The 14,542-nt window shown below is 35.2% G+C and overlaps 2 protein-coding genes across 3 annotated transcripts; one reads left to right on the plus strand and one right to left on the minus strand.

Annotated features, from left to right (window-relative positions):
- Window positions 1-1,899: 1,899 nt before the first annotated feature.
- Window positions 1,900-9,987, plus strand: LOC107433379 (pleiotropic drug resistance protein 3). Of its 2 annotated transcripts, XM_025066713.3 has the most exons (24): window positions 1,931-2,471; window positions 2,617-2,740; window positions 2,913-2,998; window positions 3,371-3,455; window positions 3,815-3,974; window positions 4,074-4,150; window positions 4,296-4,349; window positions 4,453-4,543; window positions 4,645-4,946; window positions 5,026-5,307; window positions 5,407-5,720; window positions 5,812-5,972; window positions 6,065-6,168; window positions 6,257-6,410; window positions 6,498-6,647; window positions 6,755-6,834; window positions 6,935-7,267; window positions 7,371-7,661; window positions 7,779-7,862; window positions 8,195-8,328; window positions 8,411-8,638; window positions 8,937-9,108; window positions 9,231-9,485; window positions 9,583-9,987. In XM_025066713.3, the coding sequence occupies exons 1-24, from the start codon at window positions 2,197-2,199 to the stop codon at window positions 9,847-9,849; spliced, it is 4,263 nt and encodes a 1,420-aa protein (XP_024922481.2). In that variant the 5' UTR covers window positions 1,931-2,196; the 3' UTR covers window positions 9,850-9,987. The 2 variants fall into 2 exon arrangements, 1 of the variants encoding a protein (XP_024922481.2); XR_007238490.2 differs by lacking the exon at window positions 9,583-9,987 and having other exon boundaries at window positions 1,900-2,471; window positions 8,950-9,108; window positions 9,231-9,369.
- A 1,834-nt stretch (window positions 9,988-11,821) lies between these two features.
- LOC107433296 (pentatricopeptide repeat-containing protein At3g06430, chloroplastic) lies at window positions 11,822-14,319 on the minus strand. Its single transcript, XM_016044572.4, has 2 exons — window positions 13,797-14,319; window positions 11,822-13,311 (listed from the first exon to the last, which is right to left on the minus strand). Exons 1-2 carry the CDS (start codon window positions 14,220-14,222, stop codon window positions 12,205-12,207), a joined length of 1,533 nt encoding a protein of 510 aa, XP_015900058.1. The 5' UTR covers window positions 14,223-14,319; the 3' UTR covers window positions 11,822-12,204.
- Window positions 14,320-14,542: the final 223 nt, after the last annotated feature.

Consider the following 14,542-nt stretch of genomic DNA (forward strand, 5'->3'; position numbering starts at 1 on the left):
ACTTAAATGGAAGCTTTCTATTTATAGTGCTATTAGTGTAACCAACTAGTAATTATCAAATAAATAAAATGAAAGTAATCGTTTTTATTATCCTATACATTTGTCGGTTAGGATTAAGATTATACCCACATAACTAATGTTGTTTATCAAGTATTAAGTTGAAAAAAAAAAAAAAAACTCTTTATTTAATATGTCTCTTAATTAACCTCTATATATCTATCTATCTATTAATTTTGAGAGTGAATAACCATATATCTATTATCTAATATAATTAATTAATAATAAAATTATGAAGTAATAGGAGCTGATATTATTTTGTTTAAATTTTACCTGGTAGGGGGAAATAAAAACAAGGGTTAGGTTTATTGCTTATCAATTTGTTATATATATAATATAATATAATCTATTATATTATTATAATTTCTGTCTAAAATATATCCAACAACAGATATTAATGGAATAAATTAAGTATTTGATCGATGTTTTTAACTATGTAAATCGATCAATACCTAACTAGTATATGATTCACCTCAAATAGTCGTTAATTTTTGAAATGTAAAATATATATATATATATATTTACTTATTCCAAACTTAGGCAGATTAATATGCTCACTTTTAAATATATCTATATATATTTTGTATATGGAAATTGGAATGGAATTTTTGTCAAATTGCTCCTTTATGAAAATAAAAGCTTTTAAGTATGTATGTATAATGTATACCAAGTAAATGGAAATGTGTCAAAGTGCTACTCCGTCTTCTTCTTCTTCGTAGTTTTTAATATTATTCATATCAAATTATTCACATCAAATTACTCCTTCATCCAACTTTATCTTTCTTCCATTGCTTCACAGTCAACTTATATGGGAAATTATAAAAGAGGTTATAATTATAAATCTCCAATTTCAATGCGAGTTTCCTAGTCATTTTCCTGTTTGGGTTGGGTTACCGAAACCAATGGGTACGAGGGTGGGCTGGCTAGAAGACTGGGCCAATGGTTTGCTAATTGGATTGGACTAACAATACAAGGACCTTCTTTGGATCATATGAATGTGAATCCAACTCAGTGACTACAGTTGTTGGTCCTTTTACTTTGCCAACTTTAAAGTAATAAATGTTTTTTTAGCTTCTCAATTGCTCCATAGCGTGTACTATAAGAAAATGCACTGTGTAATGCAAGATACACCCTTTGGTTACTTAGCTTCTTAACCAATTATATCGAAATATACATATATATGTATATATGTAACATCATATTCCATGAACATTTATGCTGTGCTATTAAATCAAAATAAAAGTTTTTAAATCATATATATATATATATATATATATATGTAACAACCTCATCTCAACCTGGTGAAGAAGTGAATATATGTGGAACACACGAATCACGGTTGATAATACGGACAAAGAGCTAGCGGACACAATGGTGATGAACAAATGAAGCTTTAAGTGGGTGTGCTGGGGGCCCGATATAAAGTAATTTTGCGGAAAAAGGAAGATTAAAAAGTAATAGCAGTCCCAACCTTTTTCTTTTTTTCTTTTTTCTTTTTTTCTATAAAATATTTTTAATTTATTTAAAGAATAGCATTCCCACTTAAAAGGAGAAAATCGCAAAGACTTAAAGGGGCAGGTGAGGTTGTGCCATTGTGTGATAGGTGGTACATATTGGTAACTTAAGGGACTTATTTTTCTCATTCTGTCTTTTAATAAACCCACCACAACATGATTTTACCTGAATATTGCTCAATGAATTGGAGTACGTGAATTGAGGATTATCACTTTCCCAAGGAACAATATAATATTTAGTATATCAGTAGCATAATTAACCACTTTCTTCTTTTCATAACAAGACAGTAATAATTCATATGCTTTACCTTGGCTTGGAAGGCCCAACTCTTAGTTTCTCATTTAAGCTTTTATATATTTTGTTTCTTTGTTACATGGTTTGCTTTTCATGGGAAATAGTAAGGATTTCATATAGATTGCACAATCACACTTTGCATCAAATTCTCTCTTTCACATTACACCTGAAAGAGACTTATTTTTGCTCATTAAATATCCCTACCAACACATGTTTTTCTTTAACCTCTAGGATTAAGTTTCCAACCATCAGAGTTGTTTATTTAGACAAGCTTTTACTGAGAGGCGTACCAAGTCAGGCCCAAAGATTACATACTAATATAATTTCCAAATGGAGCTGATTCCAACTGAGAGAATTAGCATGGATATCCATGGTGATGATGATGCTGATCCTGGGGTCGAGAAAGTTGATCAATTGCAGTGGGCTGAAATTCAAAGACTGCCCTCTTTGAAACGCCTAAGAACCTCACTTTTTGAAGGAAAGAGGGTGGTTGATGTTGCAAAGCTTGGAGCACTTGAAAGGCATCTTTTCATTGACAAGCTCATCAAACACATTGAGAACGACAACCTCCGGCTGCTTCGCAAACTTAGAAACAGAATAGACAGGTTTTTATTTATCTATATTTGTATTATGCAACCAACATTCACATACTATAATTTCTGCCAAAAATTCAAGGCCAAGTACTAAATTCAATGAAATCATGTTTACTGTTTAACTAACATTAACAGATAGCTAATCTCTTAATTTTAGAGTGAATGTTACTTTACCCTCTGTGGAAGTGAGGTACAAGAATCTGTTTGTGGAGGCAGAGTATGAGGTAGTCCAAGGAAAGCCCCTACCAACCTTATGGAATTCTCTTATGAGCATGTTGTCAGTAAGTAACAGTTTGACACCTTGCCAGTCTGATAATGGACATTTTCAGCTTTTCTTCTGCTTTTAACCACATAAATAATGGATAATAGACAAATTCAACTACTCTCCAACTAGACTTCCATCTTTCAAAATTCTCTGTCGGTGAAATCAGTACATTTATAACCCTGAAACAGGTTTTTAAAAAGGCAATCTGGTGCGGCTCTCGAGAAACCAGGATGAGCATTCTTAAAGATGTCAGTGGCATCATCAAACCATCAAGGTAACCTGGACATTTGTCAGTTGAATAGCAGAAAATCCAGTGTTGAATTTCCTGAAGAAATTAAGTGATGAGAAATTATAAAATCAAAACTGGTGCTCTAATTCACCATGTCAACAGAATCCAATTTAGTGCGACTGTGTTTGGCTGATTTACATTCTTTGTATTAAAATATTGTATTTTTAACTAGTGACAATAAAAAGAGAAAGTTTAAAACAAAAAGAAAAAGAAAAAGAAAAAAGAAAAAAACTCGGTGAGGTTGATTGAACCAAGCAGCCACTTATTTAAGAATGCAGGCATTTTCAGTGAACATATTTGTGAAAGGAAGGCAAAATTTCCTCACATACATACATTCATAGATGGCTTTGGATGCAGGTTTACTCTTCTTCTTGGTCCCCCAGGGAGTGGTAAAACCACCTTCTTATTGGCCCTAGCAGAAGAGCTAGACAAATCCCTCAAGGTTAGCGTTATTATTATTATTTTCTTTCTTTTTTGGTTTTTGAGAAGTAGTTCACCACAAGTATCTTGGCTCAGTAGCCACATACGAGTTCCCCTTTGACAAATCAGTAGGAGCAAAATGGGGGGGTGTCCATAAAAAGTAGTCTAAAGCATTAGATTTCATTCTTAAATACTTAGTAGTACCTTATAAGATCCTTCTCGAATTTGAGGTAAAAACTATGAAAAATACGTAGTTAGAAAAAATGTGGACGAGGACGACCTTTTCCATATATATATATATATATATATATAAATATATATATATATATATATTACACGTTATTAATGAACAAATCCGCACTGAACCTTTTATTTCTTCAGGCTTCAGGTGAAATTTCTTATAATGGTTACAAGCTAGACGAGTTTGTTCCTCAGAAAACTTCAGCATACATTAGCCAATATGACATGCACATAGCGGAGATGACAGTAAGGGAGACAATTGACTTTTCAGCCCGCTGCCAAGGTGTTGGGAGCAGAACTGGTGATTTCTTTGTTCCCCCTGTATGAATTTGCCATTGGGATTGCTGTTCACTTGTCTCAATGTAAGTAGAACCTCAATTTCATTTGTGTATATATGCAGATATAATGATGGAAGTCAGCAGAAAAGAGAAAGAACAAGGAATCATCCCTGATCCAGATATCGACACCTACATGAAGGTAATCATAAGAAACATATATATATATATATATATATATATATGTGTGTGTGTGTGTGTGTGTGTACATGTATATATATAGACGTTTATTTTTATAGGCCTAAAAATTTTCAAATGACAATGGAGAGAGTAACATATGCTTACAGGCAATTTCAGTTGAAGGGCAGAGTAGAAATCTCCAAACAGACTATATTTTAAAGGTAATTTCTTTTTCAAGAAGCATGAACTAATGTTAAGGAATGGAGTTCAAACAAAATGTTGTGATCCAATTTGACATGTAAGCTACAAAACTTGGCCTCTTAGATCCTCGGACTGGATATCTGCGGGGACATAATGGTTGGTGATGCATTGAGAAGGGGCATTTCAGGTGGTCAGAAGAAAAGGCTTACTACAGGTAAGAAAGAAAATATAAAAGCTTCACCACTTTCTCATCTATAGCAGTAAGAATGTGCACAGGTAATCCTAAAATTTCTTGGAACTGTTTTCATCTTCCAGGAGAGATGATTGTTGGTCCAATGAAAGCTCTATTTATGGATGAAATATCAAACGGATTGGACAGCTCCACAACATTTCAGATAGTTACATGCCTTCAGCAATTGGTGCACATTACTGATGCTACTGTATTGGTTTCACTTCTTCAGCCGGCGCCAGAAACCTTTAATCTATTTGATGATGTAATATTGATGGCAGAGGGGAAAATAGTATATCATGGTCCTCGTAGTAATGTACTTCAATTCTTTGAAGATTGTGGTTTTAAGTGCCCAACAAGAAAGAGTGTTGCAGATTTCCTTCAGGAGGTGCCGAAATTTGTATTCTTTCTATTTTTTTTGTACTTATTCAATATGCCTAACCAAATTTGGTTTCAAATAATTTCAGGTTATATCCAAGAAGGATCAAGCTCAATACTGGTATAACACTGACCTTCCCTACAACTATATTTCAGTGGATCAATTCTCTCAAATATTCAAACAGAGTCACATGGGCAAGACATTAAACAATGAGCTATCAAAACCATATGATAAGTCTCAGGGAAGTAGTAATGCCTTGTCGTTTAGTGCATATTCGATGAGTAAATGGAAATTGTTTAAAGCTTGCATGGCTAGAGAGCTACTTCTCGTGAAACGAAATTCCTTTGTCTATGTTTTCAAAACAGCACAGGTTAGTATAGTTGCTCAAACTTCAATTCCTTAATGTGGTAGTGTTTCTCCAACATTTCATAAGCAAATTAAACTTGTCCACTCAGCATTTTTTCCACAGCTTTTCATCATTGCAGTTATGACAATGACAGTATTCATAAGAACTGAGTTGGATGTGGATTTGGAGAGTGCAAATTATTTCATGGGATCGTTGTATTATGCACTTGTGAGACTCATGACCAATGGAGTTGCAGAGCTATCCTTGACAATTGCTAGACTTCCTGTGGTTGACAAGCAGAGAACATTTTATCTGTACCCTGCATGGGCTTATTCCATTCCAGCCTCTATCCTAAAGATTCCATTTTCGGTGGTTGATGCCCTGCTATGGACAGCTCTAACTTACTATGTTATTGGGTATAGCCCTGAGGTGAAAAGGTAGCAGCTTCAATTTATAATCAGGATATGGTTACTTATAAGAAACAAGAGTATATTATGTTCATGATTTCCTGCCAATGCTTTTAATTAGGTTCTTCTGCCACTTCCTTGTGCTATTTGCTCTACATCAAACATCAACATCCATGTGCCGTTTCATCGCCTCAATCTTTAGAAATATAATTGTTGCTACGAGTTGTGGCACTTTGGTTCTGTCATTGATGTACGTGTTTGGAGGCTTCATTCTTCCACGATGTAAAGTCACTATTTCATGGTTAACTTCTTTGCTTTTAAATATAAGGGATGGTAAATTGGACTGCTACTGACAGAATTTGTTGTTTTTGCAGCCTCTCTACCTCCTTGGTTGAGGTGGGCATTCTGGGTTTCTCCCATGTCCTATGGGGAAATAGCTATCACCCTTAACGAATTCCGAGCTCCACGCTGGCAAAAGGTTAATATACTACTTTAGCAAAATCAGATAATCAGTTAGCCCCTTGCTCAATATGTTCATAAAGCTTCATTTTCATTCTCGTTTGTAGGTCTCAAAATGGAACACTACCCTTGGTGAGCTTATTCTAACCAGTCATGGTTTGAACTTTGATGACTATTTCTTTTGGATATCACTTGGAGCACTATTTGGGATGTCAATACTATGTGATCTTGGATTTGTCTTATCCTTGACCTATTTGAAACGTGAGTCAATTTTAATTGTCAAAAAACGCATATATGTTAAGCATCAGATTGTGTTCACTTACCTATTTTATGCCTACATGAACACAGCTAAGAAGATGTCTCGGCCTATTATTTCCAAGAAAAAGTTATCTGAACTGCAAGGAAAAGATAATGGCAGTAGTACCAGTACTGCACAGTCAGACAACAAATCAATTCCAGCTGCTTCTTCCCAAACTACAGCAGAATCAATAAAAGAGGGTGAGATATAACTTTACTAAACTCAATAAAAGAAATCTGATATTATTAATATGATGAACATGAAATAATCGATTCAAGAGCAATTCAATTTGTGATCAAGCTTACAGGGAAGGGAAGTCTGGTCCTGCCATTTGAGCCTCTAACAATCTCGTTTAAGGACGTGCAGTATTACGTTGATACTCCTGCGGTAATTATCATCAAAGTTGAACTAAATGTATCGTATGAGGTATCATTAGTATTCACATTAGAAGAAACAAGGTAATAAGTTGGTTAATCCGTTTGAACAGGAAATGAGAGAACATGGCTTCAATCAGAAAACTCTTCAACTGCTTCGAGATATAACTGGAGCATTCAGGCCAGGAATTCTTACAGCCCTAATGGGTGTGAGTGGGGCTGGGAAAACCACTCTCTTGGATGTGCTTTCAGGAAGAAAAACTGGAGGTAAAATTGAAGGAGATATAAGAATATCAGGGTATCCCAAAGTCCAGAAGACATTTGCGAGAATTTCAGGTTACTGTGAGCAGACTGATATACATTCTCCACATATTACTGTAGAAGAATCAGTGATGTACTCAGCTTGGCTGCGGTTGCCACCCGAAACAGATCCGCAAATAAAAGCTGTATGAGATTTGATTGATACATGTTCTTGTGTGAGTTTGAACATATATATATATATATATATATATATATTTTATCTTCAATTCAACTCATCTTATCCTGCAGAGATTTGTGGAAGAAGTGATTGCAACAATTGAACTGGATGGTATAAAAGATTGTTTGGTTGGGATTCCTGGCCAAAGTGGGCTATCAACAGAACAGCAAAAGAGGCTTACAATTGCAGTGGAACTTGTTTCCAATCCGTCAATAATATTTATGGATGAGCCTACTTCAGGTTTGGATGCTAGAGCAGCTTCAATTGTCATGCGTGTAGTGAAGAATATAGTAGCCACTGGAAGGACAACTGTTTGTACCATCCATCAACCAAGTATTGACGTATTTGAGTCTTTTGATGAGGTAATTATACGTAAGAACAGAATCTTCTATGAAATTTGCTATATTTCAGAATCTTAGCTTGTCACGAGCATGACAAATAAGTTAGTTGGTGAGGGATATTTTGGTGATGTTATGCAGTTAATTTTGATGAAAATGGGAGGCCAGATCATCTATTCGGGAATGCTAGGTCATCATTCAAGTAAACTCATTGAATATTTTGAGGTATGTTTCGCTGCATCCTAAGAAGCAAGTAACTAAGCATCCGCATTGGTTGAAATTATTAAGTTATACTGGTACCTCAATTATAACTCATTTGAAATACTTAAATTCAAGAAAATCTAGTACACATGTAACTATATTTTGAATCACGTGTTATGAAATTGTGGTTTACATTCATAAACATTGTTGACATAATTAAACAACAGCTCTGTAAATCAATAAACTGCAACCACTGAGTCCTGTATGCACTATGGAGAAACACAAAAGGAAAAAGTTAAAGTTGTCGGTCTTCCATAAATTTGCTGATTTCGATTCATATTCAACATCATCAACAGGGTATTCCTGGTGTTCCAAGGATCAAAGATAACTATAACCCTGCAACTTGGATGTTAGAAATCAGTTCAGCTTCAGCAGAAGCAGAACTTGGTATAGATTTTGCCAACATTTATAAGGAGTCCGCTCAGTACAGGTGGGTTGCAGTTGTAGGTACTTCTTAAAGGCAGATTTCATTCCATAACATTTTTCATAAGTATATTTATATTCCTTCACAGAGACACTATGGCAATGGTAAGGGAATTGAGTGAACCAAAGGCAGGTTCAAGAGACTTGCACTTTCCCACTCATTTTCCACAAAATGGCCTGGTGCAGTTCATGGCTTGCCTGTGGAAACAGCACCTTTCCTATTGGAGATGCCCTGAATACAACTTGGCACGTTTTATGTATTTGATTGTCTCATCTCTCTTGTTTGGTGCAATTTTTTGGCAAAAAGGAAAGGACATGTAAGATCTTTTTCCCATTTTATCATCCATAATTCATACATATTCCATATAAAGAACTTCATTGGGTGGTTTAGCTTTTGGGTTATAAACAAATGTTTTTACCAGTTCTGATGCTCATATTAACAGACTTGGCAGGGGATAAATAGCTCCACTGATGTTTGTTCAAGTAGAAATGATTGCCATATAGATAAATAGTACTCAAATGAATACTTACTTTTTATTAAATTGCAAACATACTCTATTTTTCTGATAGTTTAATTAGTCAAAACTTATTCTTTTCTTTCCTTTTAATTAAAAGAAAAACTGAGCAGGATTTGTTCAACATTTTTGGATCCATGTATATCGCTGTAATATTCTTGGGCATAAACAATTGTTCGACGGTTCTTCCTTACGTGGCAACTGAACGCACTGTTTTGTACCGGGAAAGATTTGCAGGAATGTACTCCTCAAAGGCTTATTCATTTGCACAGGTTCCACATTACTACCAACTAAAACTATTCAGTATTATTGATAGGAAAAAATATTAAGATGGTGGGTTTATATTTCACATATAATAACAGAAGTCAACTCTGCTGAATGTCATACAATATAGGTCTCCATCGAAATACCTTATATACTGATGCAAACAATTTTGTACGTGGCCATTACATATCCAATAATAGGCTACAGCTGGTCTGCTTACAAGGTTTTCTGGTACTTCTATGCATCGTTTTGTACGTTTCTATATTTTGTGTATCTTGGGATGCTGATAGTTTCTTTGAGCACAAACCTTGAAGTAGCTTCGGTCTTGGCCGTGGCACTCTACACAGTGTTAAATCTTTTCTCAGGCTATCTCATGCCAGGGCCGGTAAACTAATGATTCCCAACTCTTCATTTGATTGTGAAATCCAAAAATTGGATGCTATAGGATAGAATTCTAACTACATAATCCAACATATATGCAGAAAATTCCTAAGTGGTGGATTTGGTTGTATTGGATTTGTCCCACATCCTGGTCCCTGAATGGTCTGCTGACTTCACAGTATGGAGACATGGACAAAGAGCTCTTGGTATTTGGGGAGATGAAGACGATTGGTGCATTTCTAGAACAATATTTTGGCTTTCATCATCATCATTTAGTCGTTGTGGCTATGGTGCTCATTGCTTTTCCAATTATTTTTGCATCTCTGTTTGTCTATTGTATGGGGAAATTAGATTTTCAAAGAAGGTAATAATAGATCTAGATCGAGGTAGAAGTTGTTGTATGACGTGGTGGACACAGTAATTTGTAATCATTTATTTAAGGATTATCAAACCGAAAGCTTATGTATTGCAAATTGCAGAAATATAGCAAGAGAGTATTATTTCAATGGATGCCCAAGATAAGCTTTACTATTACACAGTTGATATTATCCACTTCTAGACCCTTGAACCGAATAATGAATTTTTAATGGCCTTTTTATTCAGCTTTAGCATTTTCTTAAAACTAACAAGTGCATTATATCAGTGAAACGTAGGGAGGCGGCTAAAAGTAAAACGCACCTCGGAGAGGAGCAGTGAAACAATACTGTTACTGTATTGCAAAATCTGTATGGTATTTTTATTTTACGGTAGTCTAGTAAAAAAGAATACTCTTTGAGTTTTGCACGAAAAATATAAAAATCTATTATATTAATAAGCACATCAACTATGTTCATCAGTATCTCAAAAATAGAGATTTCTATAACTCTGCATCACCACCAGAAAACGAAAAGGTAGAGTCCAGTACTGTTATGATATTAACCCGACCTATAGGCTGAGACATAAAAAGGCTTAATGCTAGCAAAACCTATACATTTGACTATCAAAAAGTATAGATCCAGAGAACAAAGCCAGAACTTAGTGGTTTTAAAAATTAAAACCCCAGTTGATGATCATTATTATTTTTCTCGGACAGCAATTAATAAAGAGGAAATTAAATTAACCACAAGACAGACGCACCTTCTGTCCTTGTTTTTTTTTTTTTTTTTTTTTCTTTTTGGCATGGGACGTACACAATTCAAAGCTTGTTCATAAACTGCTTATTAAAGTATCCAAGGCTTTTCATGGAGTTCATACAAATAATATTTGTTGCTTTCTTATAATTTTTCTTTCTTCAGCTATCGTTTCAGTAGAAAATCTATTTTGTAGCTATTGACTAATTGGATTGGCACAACATACAATTTCATACGTATTGAAAAACAGTGACAAAATTCTAGAGTTTCATATATAGCTCATGACAGTCTATGACAAACCTGTACATTGAATTTTTGTCTAGAAAACTGTATATGGAAACTTTTTTTATTTTTTTTGGTAATACACTGTATATGGGACCTTGTTACGCAAGATTTATATAGTATATATATATATACGGATCCTACTAGGTACACCACAGATCTATACATATATATATATATATATATCATAATTATAATCCTAGGAACTATATTCCATTTTAAAAAAAATTATAATTATTATAAAATGGAGTTTCTGAACGGAGGTGGTTGGCAATCTCGCAGTCAACAACTCTTTCTTACTCTTCAAAGGGCTTCTCTTTTGATGAAATATTATTTTTTGTTTGCTTTCTAGTAATTTTTCTTTCTTCAGTTGTCGTTCTAGTATATATTCTCTGCGTTGCTAAACTATGATGACTATTATGTAACCATCTGCCATATGTTTTTCAACAAAGCTCTAGTGACAAAGGCTAATAGAAAGCTAGAGTTTCTCGAGCTTAGGTATCAATAACATTAAGAAATTACTTAGATACCTAACACTAGATTTCTAGATTACATAAAGTTGCTAAGCTAAAAGGAACGAAAAGAATAAGCCTAAATTTATAGTCCTCTAACTAGTTAAAAGAAAGAAGCTCTGTATTATCCGTAACCAGGCAAATCCAGAACATACCAACTTTTGTTCCCTAGATTAATAAGCTGCGTGCGCCCTGCACAAAATTACACACAAATTAGCAAATTAGAAACACCTATTTCTCCATTGATAAACCCAAAAGCAATAGAAATGAGAACCTGTTTCTGTGATGTAAGAGCAACTTCCTTTTTGCAAACTCAAAGCTATAGGATAGTAGTAAACGCTTAATAGTTTTGTACTGAATATTGAATTTTGCTGGTCATTTTCTTCTACTTTAGCATTTTCCCAAACAAGTGGATTATATAAATGCAATATATTGGGTGGCTAAAAGTTAAAACACATCTCAGAGAATCTTATTCAGTTAGACAATACCATTACTGTATTGCATTCTTACAAATCTCTGGAAAGTATTATGGTAGTCAACAAGATTACACAAAGTTGCACGAATAAACTCTATCACCACATCAACTATGTATATCAGTATCTCAAAAAATAGCTTTCCAGAACTCTTACAACACATGACCAGAAATCAAAAGGCTGAGGAGTCCAGTACCATCAAGGATTGGTAGCTTCAATAATACAGCCCACTGCTGCATAGAAAGAACGTCAAGCTACGCCATAAAGAAGTAGGAAATTCATGAAACATTCACAGTTCTATTCAAAGTTGTCAATCACAGAAACACAACTCCATTCCTAAGCCCTAATCATTTTAAGGACCATTGAACTGCAATCTCCTGCTTTTCTTGCTCCAAATAGTATATCTTGTCATTCATACCTTCCTTTCTATATGCCTCCACCATGATAGAGTACGTTGTGGAATTCGGAAGACATTGTTTGTCTTTCATCCGCTTAAAAACTCTCTCCATTTCCATCAAATCCTCTGCCTTTGCACATGCAGATATCACTGCATTATAAAATGAGGTATTCTCAGGTATCTCAAACTTTCCAGCCAACTGAATGCTGCTAACCACCTTGTGGAAGAGGCCTGCATTGGCATACCCATTAATAAGGCAGCAGAATGTCTTGGTGTCTGCTTTCATACCCTCAGCACGCATCTGATCAAATGTGCATTCCATGTGTTTTGCATCTCCCACGTCTGCAAAGGCTTCTATGACATTGTTATAAGTCGAAGTCGTCCATGGAAATTGAAGCTTACGCATGTATTCCATGACAGATGACATCTTATCATACATCCTTTTTTTCCCATAAGCACCAATCAAGATATTAAAAGTGCGGGTTTCTGGCTCAATGCCAAAGTTACGGAACTTCTCATACCATCTTTCCATTGTATCAATCTGACCCATATTACCAAACACACTAAGGATAATGTTCATTGTCCATACATCAGGCTTGCAAGTTGTGCTCTCCAGCATCCCTGATAACACTTTCTCCATCTGGTCAAATTTTTCAGCCCTACCATATCCGCTTAACACTATGTTTTGGGTGACTGTATTTGGAGATATTAGCCGTGCATCCATTTCTTCATACAAGGACTCAACTAATTCAAACCGTGAAGCATCAACACAAGCTTTTATTAAGGTACTGTAAGTAAAAACATCAGGTTGGCAATTAGGGAGGGTCTTCATGTGGTTGAAAGTAGAGAATGCCTCGTCTATGAGATTGTTGCGACAATAAGCTGCAAGTAAGGCCGTATAAAGTTCAGGAGTGGGTTCCAATCCTTCTTCAAGCATAGTGTCAAAAAGCTGACATGCGCGGTTGGGTTGGCCGGATCTTCCAAGCAGAAGAAGGAGTTTCATGTATGTCCCTTGTTTAGGTTGATAGAAAGGTTGTTGTCTGAGCATTTCAAAAACCTGATAAGTTATAACAGATACTACTATTATCATTATTATTCATGAATGATTCATGCAATGATTATATGATAGAAGAAAACCATTTCTTCATAGCTACTTTTTAATATTTTTAATGGTATTTCCAAACAGCAGCTTCCACTGGTGAAGTAGAGAAAAGGGAAAAATTTTACCCACCAATTCGGTATCTATCACATAATAAAAAATAATAATAAATAAATTAAAAAGAGAAAAAAAAGGCTCAACGCCAAAGTAGATTGGATTGAAGAAATAAATAAAGTTTAACATTTTTAATTATTAGCAATTCACAAACTGAATACACTACCCGAAAAGCGAAAAAAGAAGAAAATTTCTTGATTATGGGTGGAGCAAGGCTAGGCGGAGAACAACCTCAAAGAAAGAAAGAAAGAAAGAAAGAAACTTTGAACAACCAGGCAGCAGAAGAAAAAAAGGAGCAAAATTAAAGAGAAAGGGAGACGGAGACCAACCTCAAGGGCTTGGAGCCACTGCTTATTCTGAATGCGTTCGGACAAGGTTTCAGTAACTGTGTTAACCCAGGCTTTGGCATTGTTCTTACGGTCCAACTTCTTCTTGACATTCTTGATGGGGGACTTCCTTGAGATCCCAGGAATGGATGACTCTGAAACTCCAGGGTATTCGCCCTGCTTCCAGTGTCTCTTTCTAGCCGCCTCGGGGGAAGAAGAAGAAGAAGACGATGACGACGATGACGATGATGGATTGGTGGTTCTAGGTGCTGCTGCAAATGCACAGCGAACAACCATGAAATTGGGGTCTTTGGCTCCATGGGTGATAGAGCTGTTGCTGCTTTTGTTGTTGTTGCTGTTGTTATTGTTGTTGTGGGAGAGAGTAGTAGGAAGCAGAGAATAAGCGAATGAGAGAGATATTGAAGCCATGGCTTTGGTTTTGGGGTTCTTGCTGGTGAGTACTGAATCAATCGCCACTACTCAGAAATAGCAGAACTTATACCTGACCTGATAATAAAAACAATACTCCGAAAAAAAAAAATAAAAAAAAAAATACCAGTCCCACTAGAAAGTTGCCAGGTCGATACAAATTTGCAATTATTATTATTATTATTTTTTACTGTTTTAGTGGCAATTGCACTTGCAAACCTTCATTTTGCACCTCCAACAACAAATACACGATTATGAACAGCAGCTCCTTTTGGCATTTCAACAAAACGCGCTTGTTAACGAATTTAAAAAATAAATAA

Source organism: Ziziphus jujuba, chromosome 11 (assembly GCF_031755915.1).
Source record: "Ziziphus jujuba cultivar Dongzao chromosome 11, ASM3175591v1".
Classification (NCBI taxonomy): Eukaryota; Viridiplantae; Streptophyta; class Magnoliopsida; order Rosales; family Rhamnaceae; genus Ziziphus; species Ziziphus jujuba.

What these genes read in the sequence shown, in the direction of transcription:
- LOC107433296 (XM_016044572.4), bottom strand. Translation starts at nt 14,222, where the DNA reads ATGGCTTCAATATCTCTCTCATTCGCTTATTCTCTGCTTCCTACTACT. An exon ending in AGTGGCTCCAAGCCCTTGAG is followed by an intron (nt 13,312 to 13,796) that starts GTTGGTCTCCGT and finishes ATAACTTATCAG; the next exon opens with GTTTTTGAAATGCTCAGACA.
- LOC107433379 (XM_025066713.3), top strand. Translation starts at nt 2,197, where the DNA reads ATGGAGCTGATTCCAACTGAGAGAATTAGCATGGATATCCATGGTGAT. An exon ending in GGCATCATCAAACCATCAAG is followed by an intron (nt 2,999 to 3,370) that starts GTAACCTGGACA and finishes CTTTGGATGCAG; the next exon opens with GTTTACTCTTCTTCTTGGTC. An exon ending in AACTCATTGAATATTTTGAG is followed by an intron (nt 7,863 to 8,194) that starts GTATGTTTCGCT and finishes CATCATCAACAG; the next exon opens with GGTATTCCTGGTGTTCCAAG.